We start from the raw sequence: 15,870 nt of genomic DNA on the forward strand, positions 1-15,870 counted from the left end.
ATGGTTTCAGTTTTTCACCATTGAGGACGATGTTGGCTGTGGGTTTGTCATGTATGGCCTTTCTTATGTTGAGGAAAGTTCCTGTTGAGGAAAGTTCCCTCTTTGCCTACTTTCTGCAGGGTTTTTATCATAAATGGGTGTTGAATTTTGTCAAAAGCTTTCTCTGCATCTATTGAGATGATCATATGGTTTTTCTCCTTCAGTTTGTTGCTATGGTGTATCACGTTGTTTGATTTGTGTATATTGAAGAATCCTTGCATTCCCAGAATACACCTCACTTGATCATGGTGTATGATCCTTTTAATGTGCTGTTGGATTCTGTTTGCTAGTATTTTGTTGAGGATTTTTGCATCTATGTTCATCAGTGATATTGGCCTGTAGTTTTCTTTCTTTGTGACGTCTTTGTCTGGTTTTGGTATCAGGGTGATGGTGGCCTCATAGAATGAGTTTGGGAGTGTTCCTCCCTCTGCTATCTTTTGGAAGAGTTTGAGAAGGATAGGTGTTAGCTCTTCTCTAAATGTTTGATAGAATTCGCCTGTGAAGCCGTCTGGTCCTGGGCTTTTGTTTGTTGGAAGATTTTTAATCACAGTTTCAATTTCAGTGCTTGTGATTGGTCTGTTCATATTTTCTATTTCTTCCTGGTTCAGTCTCGGCAGCTTGTGCATTTCTAAGAATTTGTCCATTTCTTCCAGGTTGTCCATTTTATTGGCATACAGTTGCTTGTAGTAATCTCTCATAATCTTTTGTATTTCTGCAGTGTCAGTTGTTACATCTCCTTTTTCATTTCTAATTCTATTGATTTGAGTCTTCTCCCTTTTATTCTTGATGAGTCTGGCTAATGGTTTATCAATTTTATTTATCTTCTCAACGAACCAGCTTTTAGATTTATTGATCTTTGCTATTGTTCCTTCATTTTTTTTCCTTTTATTTCTGATCTGATCTTTATGATTTCTTTCCTTCTGCTAAATTTGGGGTTCTTTTCTTCTTTCTCTAATTGCTTTAGGTGCAAAATTATGTTGATCATTCGAGATGTTTTCTGTTTCTTAAGGTATGATTGTATTGCTATCAACTTGCCTCTTAGAACTGCTTTTGCTGTGTCCCATAGGTTTTGGGTCGTCGTGTCTCCATTGTCATTTGTTTCTAAGTATTTTTTGATTTCCTCTTTGATTTCTTCAGTGATCACTTCGTTATTAAGTAGTGTATTGTTTAGCCTCCATGTGTTTGTATTTTTTAAAGATCTTTTCCTGTAATTGACATCTAGTCTCATAGCATTGTGGTCGGAAAAGATACTTGATAACGATTTCAGTTTTCTTAAATTTTCAAGGCTTGATTTGTGAACCAAGATATGATCTATCCTGGAGAATGTTCCATGAGCACTTGCGAAAAATCTGTATTCTGTTGTTTTTGGATGGAATGTCCTATAAATATCAGTTAAGTCCATCTTGTATAATGTATCATTTAAAGCTTGTGTTTCCTTATTTATTTTCATTTTGGATGATCTGTCCATTGGTGAAAGTGGGGTGTTAAAATCCCCTGCTATGATTGTGTTACTGTCAATTTCCCCTTTTATGGCTGTTCGTATTTGCCTTATGTATTGAGGTGCTCCTATGTTGGGTGCATAAATATTTACAATTGTTATATCTTCTTCATGGATCGATCCCTTGATCATTATATAGTGTCCTTCTTTGTCTCTTGTAATAGTTTTTATTTTGAAGTCTATTTTGTCTGATATGAGAATTGCTACTCCAGCTTTCTTCTGATTTCCATTTGCATGGAATATCTTTTTCCATCCCCTCACTTTCAGTCTGTATGTGTCCTTAGGTGTGAAGTGGGTCTCTTGTAGACAGCATATATATGGGTCTTGTTTTTGTATCCATTCAGCCAGTCTGTGTCTTTTGGTGGGAACATTTAATCCATTTATATTTAAGGTAATTATCGATACGTATGTTCCTATTACGATTTACGTAATTGTTTTGGGTTTGTTCTTGTAGGTCTTTTCCTTCTCTTGTGTTTCTTGCCTAGAGAAGTTCCTTTAGCATTTGTAAAGCTGATTTGGTGGTGCTGAACTCTCAGCTTTTGCTTATCTGTAAAGGTTTTAAGTTCTCCATCAAATCTGAATGAGATCCTTGCTGGGTAGAGTAATCTTGGTTGTAGGTTTTTCTCCTTCATCACTTTAAATATGTCCTTCCACTCCCTTCTGGCTTGCAGAGTTCTTGCTGCAAGATCAGCTATTAACCTTATGGGTATTCCCTTGTGTGTTATTTGTTGTTTTTCCCTTGCTGCCTTTAATGTGTTTTCTTTGTATTAAATTTTTGACAGTTTGATTAATATGTGTCTTGGCGTGTTTCTCCTTGGATTTTTCCTGTATGGGACTCTCTGTGCTTCCTGCACTTGATTAACTAGTTCCTTTCCCATATTAGGGAAGTTTTCAACTATTATGTCTTCAAATATTGTCTCAGTCCCTTTCTTTTTCTCTTCTTCTTCTGGGACCCCTATAATTCGAATGTTGGTGCGTTAAATGTCCCAGAGGTCTCTGAGACTGTCCTCAGTTCTTTTCATTCTTTTTTCTTTATTCTCCTGTGCAGTAGTTATTTCCACTGTTTTATTTTCCAGGTCACTTATCCGTTCTTCTGCCTCAGTTATTCTTCTATTGATGCCATCTAGAGTATTTTTAATTTCATTTATTGTGTTGTTCATCATTGCTTGCTTCCTCTTTAGTTCTTCTAGGTCCTTGTTAAATGTTTCTTGCATTTTGTCTATTCTGTTTTCCAAGATTCTGGATCATCTTTACTGTCAATATTCTGGATTCTTTTTTTCAGGTAGACTGCCTATTTCCTCTTCATTTGTCTGGTCAGGTGGGTTTTTACCTTGCTTCTTCATCTGCTGTGTGTTTTTCTCTTTTCATTTTGCTTATCTTACTGTGTTTGGGGTCTCCTTTTTGCAGTCTGCAGGTTTGTAGTTCCCGTTGTTTTTGGTGTCTGTCCCCAGTGGCTAAAGTTGGTTCAGTGGGTTGTGTAGGCTTCCTGGTGGAGGATACTAGTGCCTGTGTTCTGGTGGATGAGGCTGGATCTTGTCTTTCTGGTGGGCAGGTCCACGTCTGGTGGTGTGTTTTGGGGTGTCTCTGGCCTTATTATGATTTTAGGCAGCCTCTCTGCTAATGGGTGCGGTTGTGTTCCTGTCTTGCTAGTTGTTTGGCATAGGGTGTCCAGCACTGTAGCTTGCTGGTCGTTGAGTGAAGCTGGGTTTTAGTGTTGAGATGGAGATCTCTGGGAGATTTTCACCATTTGATATTACATGGAGCTGGGATTTCTCTTGTGGACCAGTGTTCAGAAGTTGGCTCTCCCACCTCAGAGGCACAGCACTGACTCCTGGCTGCAGCACCAAGAGCCTTTCATCCACATGGCTCAGAATAAAAGGGAGAAAACGTAGAGAGAGAGAGAGAAAATAAATGTTTTTAAGTTAAAAAAAGCCAACAAAAAACGGATGACAGAACCCTGGGACAAATGGTGAAAGCAAAGGTATACAGACGAAATCTCACACAGAAGCATACACATACACACTCACAAAAAGAGGAAAAGGGGAAAAAATAATATATCTTGCTCTCAAAGTCCACCTCAATTTTGGATGATTCGTTGTCTATTCAGGTATTCCACTGATGCAGGGTACATCAAGTTGATTGTGGAGATTTAATCCGCTGCTCCTGAGGCTGCTGGGAGAAATTTCCCTTTCTCTTCTTTGTTTGCACAGCTCCCGGGGTTCAGCTTTGGATTTGGCCCCGCCTCTGCGTATAGGTCGCCAGAGGGTGTCTGTTCTTCGCTCAGACAGGATGGGGTTAAAGGAGCAGCTGATTCGGGGGCTCTGGCTCACTCAGGCCTGGGGAGGGAGGGGCACGGATTGCAGGGCGAGCCTGCAGCAGCAGAGGCCAGCACACATTGCACCAGCCTGAGGCGCACCGTGCATTCTCCTGGGGAAGTTGTCCCTGGATCCCGGGACCCTGGCAGTGTGGGCTGCACAGGCTCCTGGGAGGGGAGGTGTGGAGAGTGACCTGTGCTCGCATACAGGCTTCTTGATGGTGGCAGCAGCGGCCTTAGCATCTCCTGCCTGTCTCTTGGGTCCACGCTGATTGATAGACGCAGCTCATGCCCGTCTTTGGAGCTCCTTTAAGCAGCGCTCTTAATCCCCTCTCCTCGCCCACCAGGAAACAGAGGGAAGAAAAAGTCTCTTGCCTCTTCGGCAGGTTCAGACTTTTTCTGGACTCCCTTCTGGCTAGCCGTGGTGCACTAACCCCTTCAGGCTGTTTTCACACTGCCAGTCCTCTCCCTGGGATCCAACCAAAGCCTGAGCCTTAGCTCCCAGCCCCCGCCTGTCCCGGCGGGTGAGCAGACAAGCCTCTTGGGCTGGTGAGTGCTGGTCAGCACCGATCTTCTGTGCAGGAATCTCTCCGCTTTGCCCTCTGCACCCCTATTGCTGCACTCTCCCTGCAGCTCCGAAGTTTCCCCCCTCCGCCCCCCACCATCTCCGCCCTTGAAGGGGCTTCTAGTGTGTGGAAACCTTTCCTCCTTCACAGCTCCCTCCCACTGGTGCAGGTCCCGTCCCTATTCTTTTGTCTCTGTTTATTCTTTTTTCTTTTGCTCTACCCAGGTACGTGGGGAGTTTCTTGCCTTTTGGGAGGTCTGAGGTCTTCTGCCAGTGTTCAGTGGGTGTTCTGTAGGAGTTGTTCCACGTGTAGATGTATTTCTGATGTATCTGTGGGGAGGAAGGTGATCTCCGCCTCTTACTCTTCCACCATCTTCCCAGATCCTGAAGTTTGTTAATAAATGGGATTATTTATTTATATATATTTCTATATTCCATATATTATTACTAATATGTTTCATGTACATTATATATATTCTTCCATTATTGATTGCGTGTGTTTTCTTTTTAATAGAAAACCCTCCTACGACACTGAAACAGATCCTAGTGAGGGATTAATGAATGTTCTAAAGAAAATTTATGAAGATGGAGATGATGATATGAAGCGAACCATTAATAAAGCCTGGGTGGAATCAAGAGAGAAGCAAGCCAAAGGAGATACAGAATTCTGAGACTTTAAAGTCTTTTTGGGAACTGTGATGTGGAAATATTGATATTTCCAATAAGGAAATGTTGGTGAGCTGCACAGATAAATTTGACATTTAACTACTTACACAGTCTAAGTAAAGGCAATGAATTCTCCATTTCCTGCTGGAGGATTTATTTAAATAAAATATGCTTATTAAACACTCCACTCCCTCCAAAGATGGTTTCCTTAGTAACCGGGTCATTTTATTCAAGAAAAGGGTGATGTTGTATTCTAGTGTGAAATGTAAAGAAGCAAGTCTTACCTAATGAAAATGCCACATTGTGTGTATTATTGTTCAGCTAAGAGGTAGAAACAAAGTCATTGCTTGCCTTTCAGTTCCTGACATCAGCTCCCACCAATGTAAGAATAAAAATAAAATGTGAATTTTTGCATAAAGTTCAAATTCATACCTGTGTTTCAAGGTTGTTATAGAGAGATTGATCTGTTCACAGCTTAAGTAATGTATATAGCATGAATTACCATGCCCTAATAATCTAATCACAAATATTTTTCTCTAGATTTAAATATATTTATGAATAAATTGGAACTAAATCGAAACTTGAGAATACACAAACATATTTATATAGTACCAGTAAGTGGGTTTTGCCATGGATCAGATGGCTTGTAAAAACAATAACTGTAAAGTTAAAATAAATATGAAAATCCATCTATTCTGCTGAATAAAAACCTATCATCTAGCAGATGTCCAGATTTATGTCAGAAAAGTCAGGCTTTTAGGGGAATTGTTTATTTCAGAGGGTATTACTCCCCTTAAAATCAGAAGTAAGAGGAAGAAAGATGCCTGTGATTTCCTAACTATGTTGTATTTGAGCTATTTGCCACTGCAATTAGAAAAGAGAAAAAGCAAATTAATGCGTAGAGGAGAAATCCAAAACTACTACAGTTAATAAGAGAATTTGGTAAAAGTACTAGGGTAAAGTTTGGTGGGGTTTAAAATTAACAAAAAAACAGCCAATATGTAGGATAAGTATTACTAAATATTGAACACATTATAAAACCTCTATAATTAAAGCTGTGATGTTGGCACATGAATAAACAGGCCAATGGAACAGAATAAAAAAGACCCAAGGTGTATGGAAGTTTTAGAATACAGTGAATAGCATTTCAAAGCTATGGGGAAGAGATGGACTCTTATTGAGATAACTAAAAATAGCCCTATGGGTACATTCCAAACAGATCAGAAGTTCTAAATGTAAAAGTGAGGCCATGTGAGTACTGAAAGACTCCATGGTAACCTCAGTGAGGAAAAACTATACTATGTGACTTACTTAAAATCTAGATGTAACAAAGCTAAATATTGATAATTTTAACTACGTAATGAATGTTTACATGGCAAAAACCCCACAATTACCAAAAACATGACACATTGAGAGAATTCCAAAATTATTAACAAACAGAAAAAGGAATATAAGTGACTTGATTCATTTATAACCTTTTTGGCTGTGTTGGGTCTTCGTTGCTATGCATGGGCTTTCTGTAGTCACGGTGAGCAGGGGGTACTCTTCGTTGCAGTGTGCGGGCTTCTCATTGTGATGGCTTCTCTTGTTGCAGAGCACAGGCTGTAGGCACACGGGCTTCAGTAGTTGTGTTGTGTGGGCTCAGTAGTTGTGGCTCACAGGCTCTAGAGCAGAGGCTCGGTACTTGTGGTGCGTGGGCTTAGTTGCTCTGCGGTGTGTGGGATCTTCCTGGACCAGGGCTCAAACCTGTGTCCTCTGCATTGGCAGGTAGATTCTTAACCACTGTGCCACCAGGGAAGCCCTAAGTGACCATTTAACATAAAAAAAGAATTTAACATATAAAAACATACTGTATTTTAATTTTTATTGGAAAAACTCTAAAACATACGGACTATTCAGGGTATGGGGAAATACATACATGGTAATGGAATGAAAAGGTTGAGAAGCTTAAAATGTGTATAGAAGAGTAGTTGTTGGGAGTATTTACCAGAATTATATGTGCATTTATCCTCTAATTCACAATTCTACTTCTAGGCTCTCCCAAAAATAACACTGGCAAAAATTTGGAGTGATATATACAAAAAATTGGAAACACCCAAATGTCAACTCAGGGGACTAGCTGAGTAAACTAGTACTTTGGGACATCCACACAGGATATACTAATAGTCACCAAAAAATGAAGATTATTTCCAGATATTGATACACAGTGATCAATCAGGATACAGTAAGTGGAAAAGTAATGTGCAGAACATTGTTTATGCTACACTTAACTACCTTAGTGTCAGAAAAAGTGACAAATGTGAATATGCAATACATCTGTTTGCATAAAATTCAAAAAGGAAGAGTAAACCCAAATAAAAATGGTTACCAATAGGGGGAGGAAAGAGATGGGATGGAAGCAATACTGTGACTGTATCTTTTTCTATAGTTTTGACCATCTAAAATTTAAGCATTTAAAAGCTAAATAAAAACTTGGGGAATGATATCAAGATGGTGGAATAAAAGGATGTAGAGCTCACTTCATACAAATACATCAAAAATACACCTACATGTGGAATAATTCTCAGAATGCCTACTGGATTCTGGCAGAAGATCTCATACAACCAAAGCAGCAAGAAATACACCATGTAACTGGGTAGGATGAGGCCTGTGCTCTTGGGAGGGAGCTATGAAAGATTTCTTCACCCTGGGATCCTCCTACACCAGCTGAGAGGTCAGCTAGGAAAGATAGCCTGAGACTTGGAGGATAGTGCAACACCTAACTTGTGGCAAGCAGGACAGAGACCAGTGCAGAGGGTCCTTGCTACCTTGCTGCACTTCCCAGCAGGAGAGAAGCACCTGCTTGGTGTGCACAGCAAGTCGCTGCTGAAACTTGGATTTCAGCTGACAGACTCGGGGAGAGGACTCTTTGGAGACAGCCTGAAGGGCCTGGAATGTGCTCAGGCAGGGCCACAAGTGGGGGTGTGCAGGATGGAGCCTGGGTCTGCCATGGGAGCCCAATTGTTAACACACACACACACGAGGGGCATGGCCCCGCCATAGCAGCCTCATTCTCGGCTTGCTCACAGTGGGCACAGGTCCGCCACTCTGAGTTCTAGGAGCATACAAAACACCAGTGGGTTGCCCACACGTGGAGGCAGGGCTGAGGGTAGTGCCAAAAACAGTGTACTTTGTGAGCACACACAGTGAGTGACAAATGACATCAGAGAGCACAGGTCCTGGTGGACAGCTCTTGGGGAGGAATACGCAGTGACTCCTTTCCCAGATGGAGCACTCCAGCCCCACCTACCTCACACCACAGCTTATAATCAGATCTGGGGGCTTCTACTCTTCAACAACTGGGGAGCAGACCCTGCCCCCAAAGGGCTATGACAACCACAGAGGAAAGAGGAAGCCCCATTCAACATCCAGTGCAGCGTCACCACAACACCAAACTCACCCTCTGTTGGGAAAACGGCCAGCACACACTGAGGAAAGATGTGGTAGGCATCCATAACAAAAAGAGCCCTACGACCAAAAATACTGGAACCACAGAGGAAAGAGGAAGCCCCATTCAACATCCAGTGCAGCCTCTGGTCACCACAACACCAAACTCACCCTCTGTTGGGAAAACGGCCAGCACACACTGAGGAAAGATGTGGTAGGCATCCATAACAAAAAGAGCCCTACGACCAAAAATACTGGACTCACACAAGCTACACAGGGATGCTTGCACATAAAAACAGCCTTTCAAGACCACAGTAGATAACTGTTTTCCCTAAATTCATAGTAGATTCAGAGAAATATAAATCAGAAAAAGCAGAGGAGCTATTCCCAATTAAAAGAACAGTGAAACAGACCTCTCCGGTCTACCAGACCGAGTCCAAAAAGGAGGTAATAAAAATGCTGAAGGGATTAAGAAAGAAATACTGATAGAAATGCAGATCACTGTAACTATAAAGAGGAGACAATTAAAATTAGACAATTCAATTGCCAAGATGAAAACCTATCTAAAGGCAATAAATAGCAAAATAAATAATGTAGAAGAACGAATAAGTGATCTGGAAAATAGAATAATGGAAACCACCCAATCAGAACAGCAGACAGAACAAATGAAAAAGAATGAAAGCAACATATGAGACTTATGGGATAATATAAAGCATGCCAATATATGCATAACAAAGATCTCAGAATGAGAAGAAAGAGAAAAGGGGATAGAAAATGTATTTGAAGAAATGATAGCTGAAAACTTCCCAAACCCAAAGAAAGAAACATCCAGGTAAAGGAAGCACAGAGGGTCCCAAACAAGATGAATCTAAACAGACCTACACCAAGACATATCAAAATTAAAATGGCAAAAGATAAACACAGAGGATTCTAAAGGAAGCAAGAGAAAACAAGGAGTCAGTTACAAGGGAACCTCTATAAGGCTATCAGGGGATTTCTCTACAGAAACTTAGCAGGCCAGAAGGGAGTGGCAAGATATATTCAAAGTCGTGAAAGGGAAAAACCTATTATCTAGCATACTCTACCCAGTAAGATTATCATTTAGAAGAGAAGGAGAGAGAAAGAATTTCTCAGAGAAGCAAAAACTAAAAGAATACAGCAATACTAAACCTATCCTAAAAGAAATACTGAAAGGTCTGCTTTAAATAAAAAAGAAGCAAGAATCTATAGGAAAGGGAAAACCACAGTAGGAAAGGCAAATATATAAAAGGACTGTACATCACTTAAATAGCCAGTACATAGATTAAAAGAATATCAAAAAAAACTTTGTGAAAGTGATTGTAACTACAACGAACACCAAAAGGATAAATAGAAAGATATAAAATAGGACATCAAAATCACAAAATGGGGAGGGGAGTAAGAAAATGTAGATTTTTAAAAGAACGTGTTTGAGATTATATGACTACCAGCCTAAAGCAGGTGGATATAGTAATGGGTTAACATACTTGAAAACCAGGGTAACCAGAAATCAAAAACATATAATAGATTCACAAAAACCAAAAAGAAAACTCAAGCATAATAGAAAAGAAACCAACAAAACACAAAAGGGAAAACAAAAAGAACAAGAAAGGAACACAGAAGAAGTACAAAATCAAATGGAAAACAAGGTTTACAATGGCAATAAATACATACCTATCAATAATTACCTTAAATGTCAATGGGTTAAGTGGAAATGACAAGAAAGCAGGGGGTAGCAATACTCAGACGAAATAGATTTTAAAACAGGCCATAAAAAAGCTAAAGGACACTATATAATGATAAAAGGATCAATACAAGAAGATATTACACTCATTAACATATATGCAAGGAATACAGAAGCATCTAAATATATAAAATAAATACTAACAGACATAAAAGGAGAAATTGACAGGAATACAATAATAGTAGGAGACGTTAACACCCTAATGACATCAATGGACAGATCTTCCAGACAGAAAATAAAGCCACAGAGACCCTACATGACACAATACAACAGTTGGACTTAATTGATATTTTTAGGATATTACATCCAAAAAAACCCCAGAATAGACACATTCTTTTCAAGTGCACATGGAACATGCTGTGGGATAGACCACATACTAGGACACAAAAAAAGCCTCAACAAATTTAAGAGGAAAGAATTTCAAGCATCTTTTCTGACCACAGTGGCATAAAACTAGAAATCAACCACATAAAGAGAAACGAGGAAAAAAACCCAATTACCGGGAGACTAAACAACATGGTACTAAATATCCAATGGGTCAATGATGAAATCAAAGAGGAAATTAAAAAATACCTTGAGACAAATGACAATGAAAACACAATCATACAAAATCTATGGGGTGCAGCAGAAGCAGTCATAAGAGGAAAGTTCATAGCAATACAAGCCTTTCCCCCAAAAACAAGAAAAATCTCAAACAACTTAACTTACCACCTACAAGAATTAGAAAAAGAAGTACAAACAAAACCTGAAGTCAGCAGAAGAAAGGAAATAATAAAGATCAGAGACGAAATAAATAAAATAAAGGTTAACAAAACAATAGAAAAATCAATCAAACCAAGAGCTGGTTTTCTGAAAGGATGAACAAAATTGCCAGGCCTCTGGCCAGGCTCACCAAGAAGAAAAGAGACAGGACCCAAATAAACTAAATAAGAAATGAAAGAGGAGAAATAACAACTGATACCACAGAATTACCAACAAACCATAAGAGAATACTATGAACAATTATATGCCAACTAATTGGACAAACTAGAAAAAATGAGCAAGTTTCTAGAAACATACAGCCCACCAAAACTGAATCAAGAAAAAATAATTTGAACAAAATCACTAGAAGTGAAATAGAATCTATAAAAATAATTAAAAACAAACAAAAACAAACCCCCCCCCCAAAACTCTCTGCAAACAAAAGTCCAGGACCAGATGGCTTCACTGGGGAATTCTACCAAATATACAGAGAAGAACTTATACCTATCCTTCTCAAACGCTTCCAAAAGACCAAACAGGAGGGAACACTCCCAAAGTCATTCTATGAAGCTGTGATCATGCTGGTACTAAAATCAGATAAAGATACCACAAAAAAAGAGAATCACAGGTGAATGTCACTGATGAATATAGATGCAAAAATCTTCAAGAAAATATTAGCAAACTATATCCAACAACACATAAAAAAGATTATACACCATGACCAAGCTGAATTAATCCCAGTGTGACAAGGATGGTTCAACATAGGCAAATCAATCCCAGTGTGACAAGGATGGTTCAACGTAGGCAAATCAATCAAAGTGATACACCACATTGACAAAAGAAAAGACAAAAACCGCATGACCATTGCAATAGGCGTGGGAAAAGCATTTGATAAAATTCAAAATCCATTCATGATAAAAACTCTCACTCAAGTGGGTATAGAGGGAGTATATCACAACATTGTAAAAGCCATTTATGCCAAACCCACAGCCAACACAATACTCAACAGTAAATACTAAAAGTCTTCCTGCTAAATTTAGGAAGACAAGGATAACCACTCCACCACTTCTATTCAACATAGTATTGGAAGTCCTAGTACTCAGAGAAGAAAAAGAAATAAAAGGTAGCCAAATGGAAAGGCAAGAGGTAGAACTGTAATTCTATGCAGATGACATGATACTCTATACAGAAAACCCTAAACACACAAAAACTATTAGAACTAATAAATTCAACAAGGTAGCAGTATACAAGATTAACATACAGGAATCTGTTGCATTTCTTTACACTAACAATGCAATATCACAGAGTAAAAAACAATCCCCTTTAAAACTGTTACAAGGACAAGATGTCAGAGTAGAAGAACCCTGAGCTCACTTCCTCTCATGAGCACACCAAAATCAAAACTAACTGCTGAACAACCATCAATAAAAAAGACTGGAAACTAACAAAAAAGATATTCTATATCCAAAGACATAAAGAAGAAACCCAATGAGATGGTAAAAGGGGCACACCTGCTATATAATCAAATCCCATACCCCTGGGACAGGTGACCCACAAACTGGAGAACAATTACATCACAGAAGTTCTCTAATAGGAGAGTTCTAAGCCTCACGTCAGGCTCCCCCGTATGGGGGTCTGAAATAGGGAGGAGCCTCCAGAGCACCTGGCTTTGAAGGCCAGAGGGGTTCAAGTGCAGGAACTCCACAGGAATGGGGAAAAAAGAGACTCCACACTTGGAGGGAACAGACAAGGTCTTGTGCTCACTGGGATCCAGGGCAAAAACAGTGACTTCATAGGAGCCTGGGCCAGACCTACCTGCTGGTCTTGCAAGGTCTCCAGGGAAGGCAGGGACAGCTGGGGCTCACTGTGGGGACAAGGACACTGGTGGCGGAAGTACTGGGGAATATTCATCAGTGTGAGCTCTTCTGGAGGCCACCATTTGGCACCACAACCTGGCCCCACCCAACAGCCTGTAGGATCCTGGAAGGCCTCAGGCCGAACAAACAACAGGGCAGGAACACAGTCCCCTGTGCTGAGAGCACAGGCTGCCTAAAGACTTCCAGAGCCCACAGCCACCTCTAAACATGCCCCTTGACATGGCCATGCTCACCAGAGGGCCAAGATCCAGCTCCACCCACCAGTGGGCAGATAACAGAAACAAGAAAACTACTATCCAGCAACCTGTGGAACTGAGTCTGCAAAAGCAGTTCAGAACCTACCCTGGGAACAGCTGGTCTCTGGCCCTTGGGTGGTAGGGCCAGAGAAGGGAGTGTACTACTGGGATGCATAGGACACCCCTACAGGGGACCACCTCTCCAAGGTCAAGAAACATAAATAACCTTCCATACACATTAAAATACAAATAGAAATTTAGACAATGAGACGGCAGAGGAATATGTTCCAGACGAAGGAATAAGATAAAACCCCAGAAGAACAACTAAGTGATGTGAAGATAGGCAACCTACCCAAGAGAGAGTTCAGAGTAATGATTGTAAAGATGATCCAGGAACTCAGGAAAAGAATGATATCCAGAGCAAGAAGTTACAAGAAGTTTTCAACAACGAGAAAATATAAAGGACAGCCAAACAGAGTTCAAGAACACAATAAGTTAAATGAAAAACACACCAGAAAGACTCAATAGCAGAACAAATAAGGCAGAATAATGGATAAGTGATCTGGAAGACAGAGTGGTGGAAATCATTGCCATAGAACAGAATAAAGTAAAAAAAAGAATGAAAAGAAATCAGGCAAGTTTGAGACCTCTGAGACAAGGTCAAACACACCAACATTTGCATTATAGGGGTCCCAGAAGGAGAAGAGAGGGAGAAAGGGCCTGAGAAGATATTTGAAGAGATAATAGGTGAAAACGTCTCTAACATGGGAAACGAAGCAGCCACCCAAGTCCAGGAAGCGCAGAGAGTCCCACACAGGATTAATCCAAGGAGGAACAATCTGAGATACATAATAATCATTGACAAAAATTAAAGATAAAGAAAAAATACTAAAAGCAACAAGGGAAAAGCAACATATACATGGGAATTCCCATAAGGTTATCAGCTGATGTTTCATAAGAAACTCTGCAGGCCAGAAGGGAGTGACACAATATATTTAAAGTAATGAAAGGGAAAAACCTACAACCAAGAATACTCTACCCAGCAAAGCTCTCATTCAGATTTGATGGAGAAATTAAAAGCTTTACAGACAAGCAAAAGCTAAGAGAATTCAGCACCACCAAACCAGCTTCATAACAAATGCTAAAGGAGAGACTTCCATACAAAACGGCAGAGTAGAAGGACATGCTATTACTCCCTCTTGTGAGAACACCAGAATCACAACTAGCTGCTGGACAATCATCGACAGGAGGACACTGGAACTCACCAAAAAAGATACCACACATCCAAAGACAAAGAATCCACAATGAGATGGTACGAGGGGCGCAATCACAGTAAAATCAAATCCCATAACTGCTGGGTGGGTGACTCACAGACTGGCGAACACGTATGCCACAGAAGTCCACCACTGGAGTGAAGGTTCTGAGCCCCACATCAGGCTTCCCAACCAGATAACGGGAGGAGGAATTCCTAGAGGATCAGACTTTGAAGGCTACTGGGATTTGATTGCAGGACTTACACAGGACTGGGAAAAACAGAGACTCCACTCTTGGAGGGCACACACAAAGTAGTGTGCACATTTGGACCCAGGGGAAGGAGCAGTGACCCCAGGGGAGACTGAACCAGACCTACCTGCTGTTAGAGGGTCTCCTGCAGAGGCGGGGGGGGCGCTGTGGCTCACTGTGGGGACAAGGACACTGGCAGCAGAAGTTCTGGGAAGTACTCCTTGGCATGAGCCCTCCGAGAGTCTACCATTAGCCCCACCAAAGAGCCCAGGTAGGCGCCAGTGTTGGGTTGCATTAGGCCAAACAACCAACAGGGACGGAACCCAGCCCCACCCATCAGCAGTCAAGCAGATTAAAGTTTTACTGAGCTCTGCTGAGCAGAGCAACAGTCAGCTCTACCCACCACCAGTTCCTCCCATCAGGAAACTTGCACAACCTCTTAGATAGCCACATCCACCAGAGGGCAGACAGCAGAAGCAAGAAGAACTACAATCCTGCAGCCTGTGGGGAAAAACCCACATTCACAGAAAGATAGACAAGAGGAAAAGGCAGAGGGATATGTACCAGATGAAGGAACAAGATAAAACCCCAGAAAAACAACTAAATGAAGTGGAGATAGGCAACCTTCCAGAAAAAGAATTCGAATAATGATAGTGAAGATGATCCAGGACCTCGGAAAAAGGATGGAGGCATAGATCGAGAAGATGCAAGAAATGTTCAACAAAGGCTTAGAAGAATTAAAGAACAAACAGAGATGAACAATACAATAACTGAAATAAAAATTACACTATAAGGAATCAACAGCAGAATAACTGAGGCAGAAGAACGGATAAGTGACCTGGAAGACAGAATGGTGGAATTCACTGCTGTGGAACAGAATAAAGAAAAAAAGAATGAAAAGAAATGAAGACAGCCTAAGAGACCTCAAGGGACGACATTAAACACAACAACATTCACATTATAGGGGTCCCAGAATGAGAAGAGAGAGAGAAAGGACCAGAGAAAACACTGGAAGAGATTAGAGTCGAAAACTTCCCTAACATGGGAGAGGATATAGCCACCCAAGTCCAGGAAGCACAGAGAGTCCCATACAGGATAAACCCAAGGAGAAACACGCCAAGACACATAGTAATCAACTTGGCAAAAATTAAATACAAAAAAAAACATATTAAAAGCAGCAAGGGAAAAATAACAAATAACACACAAGGGAATCCCCATAAGGTTAACAGCTGATCTTTCAGCA

At 40.6% G+C, this 15,870-nt stretch overlaps 1 protein-coding gene and 1 long non-coding RNA gene across 4 annotated transcripts in view; one reads left to right on the plus strand and one right to left on the minus strand.

Annotated features, from left to right (window-relative positions):
• CACYBP (calcyclin binding protein) overlaps positions 1–5,500 on the plus strand; it is an 18,004-nt gene extending 12,504 nt beyond the window's left edge. For all 3 annotated transcript variants that reach the window (XM_028488594.2, XM_024133735.2, XM_028488595.2), the window contains exon 6: positions 4,931–5,500. In XM_028488594.2, the coding sequence (XP_028344395.1) occupies positions 4,931–5,087 (157 nt within the window). In that variant the 3' untranslated portion in view covers positions 5,088–5,500. The remainder of the gene's footprint in view (positions 1–4,930) is intronic.
• The window catches only part of LOC129392059 (uncharacterized), a 27,731-nt gene continuing 12,953 nt past the window's right edge, over positions 1,093–15,870 (minus strand). Inside the window, exons 2-3 of the long non-coding RNA XR_008617085.1 lie at positions 6,558–6,883; positions 1,093–4,800 (exon numbers count right to left, since the gene is read on the minus strand). This is a non-coding gene — a long non-coding RNA (uncharacterized lncRNA). The remainder of the gene's footprint in view (positions 4,801–6,557; positions 6,884–15,870) is intronic.

Source organism: Physeter macrocephalus, chromosome 4, assembly GCF_002837175.3.
Source record: "Physeter macrocephalus isolate SW-GA chromosome 4, ASM283717v5, whole genome shotgun sequence".
Classification (NCBI taxonomy): Eukaryota; Metazoa; Chordata; class Mammalia; order Artiodactyla; family Physeteridae; genus Physeter; species Physeter macrocephalus.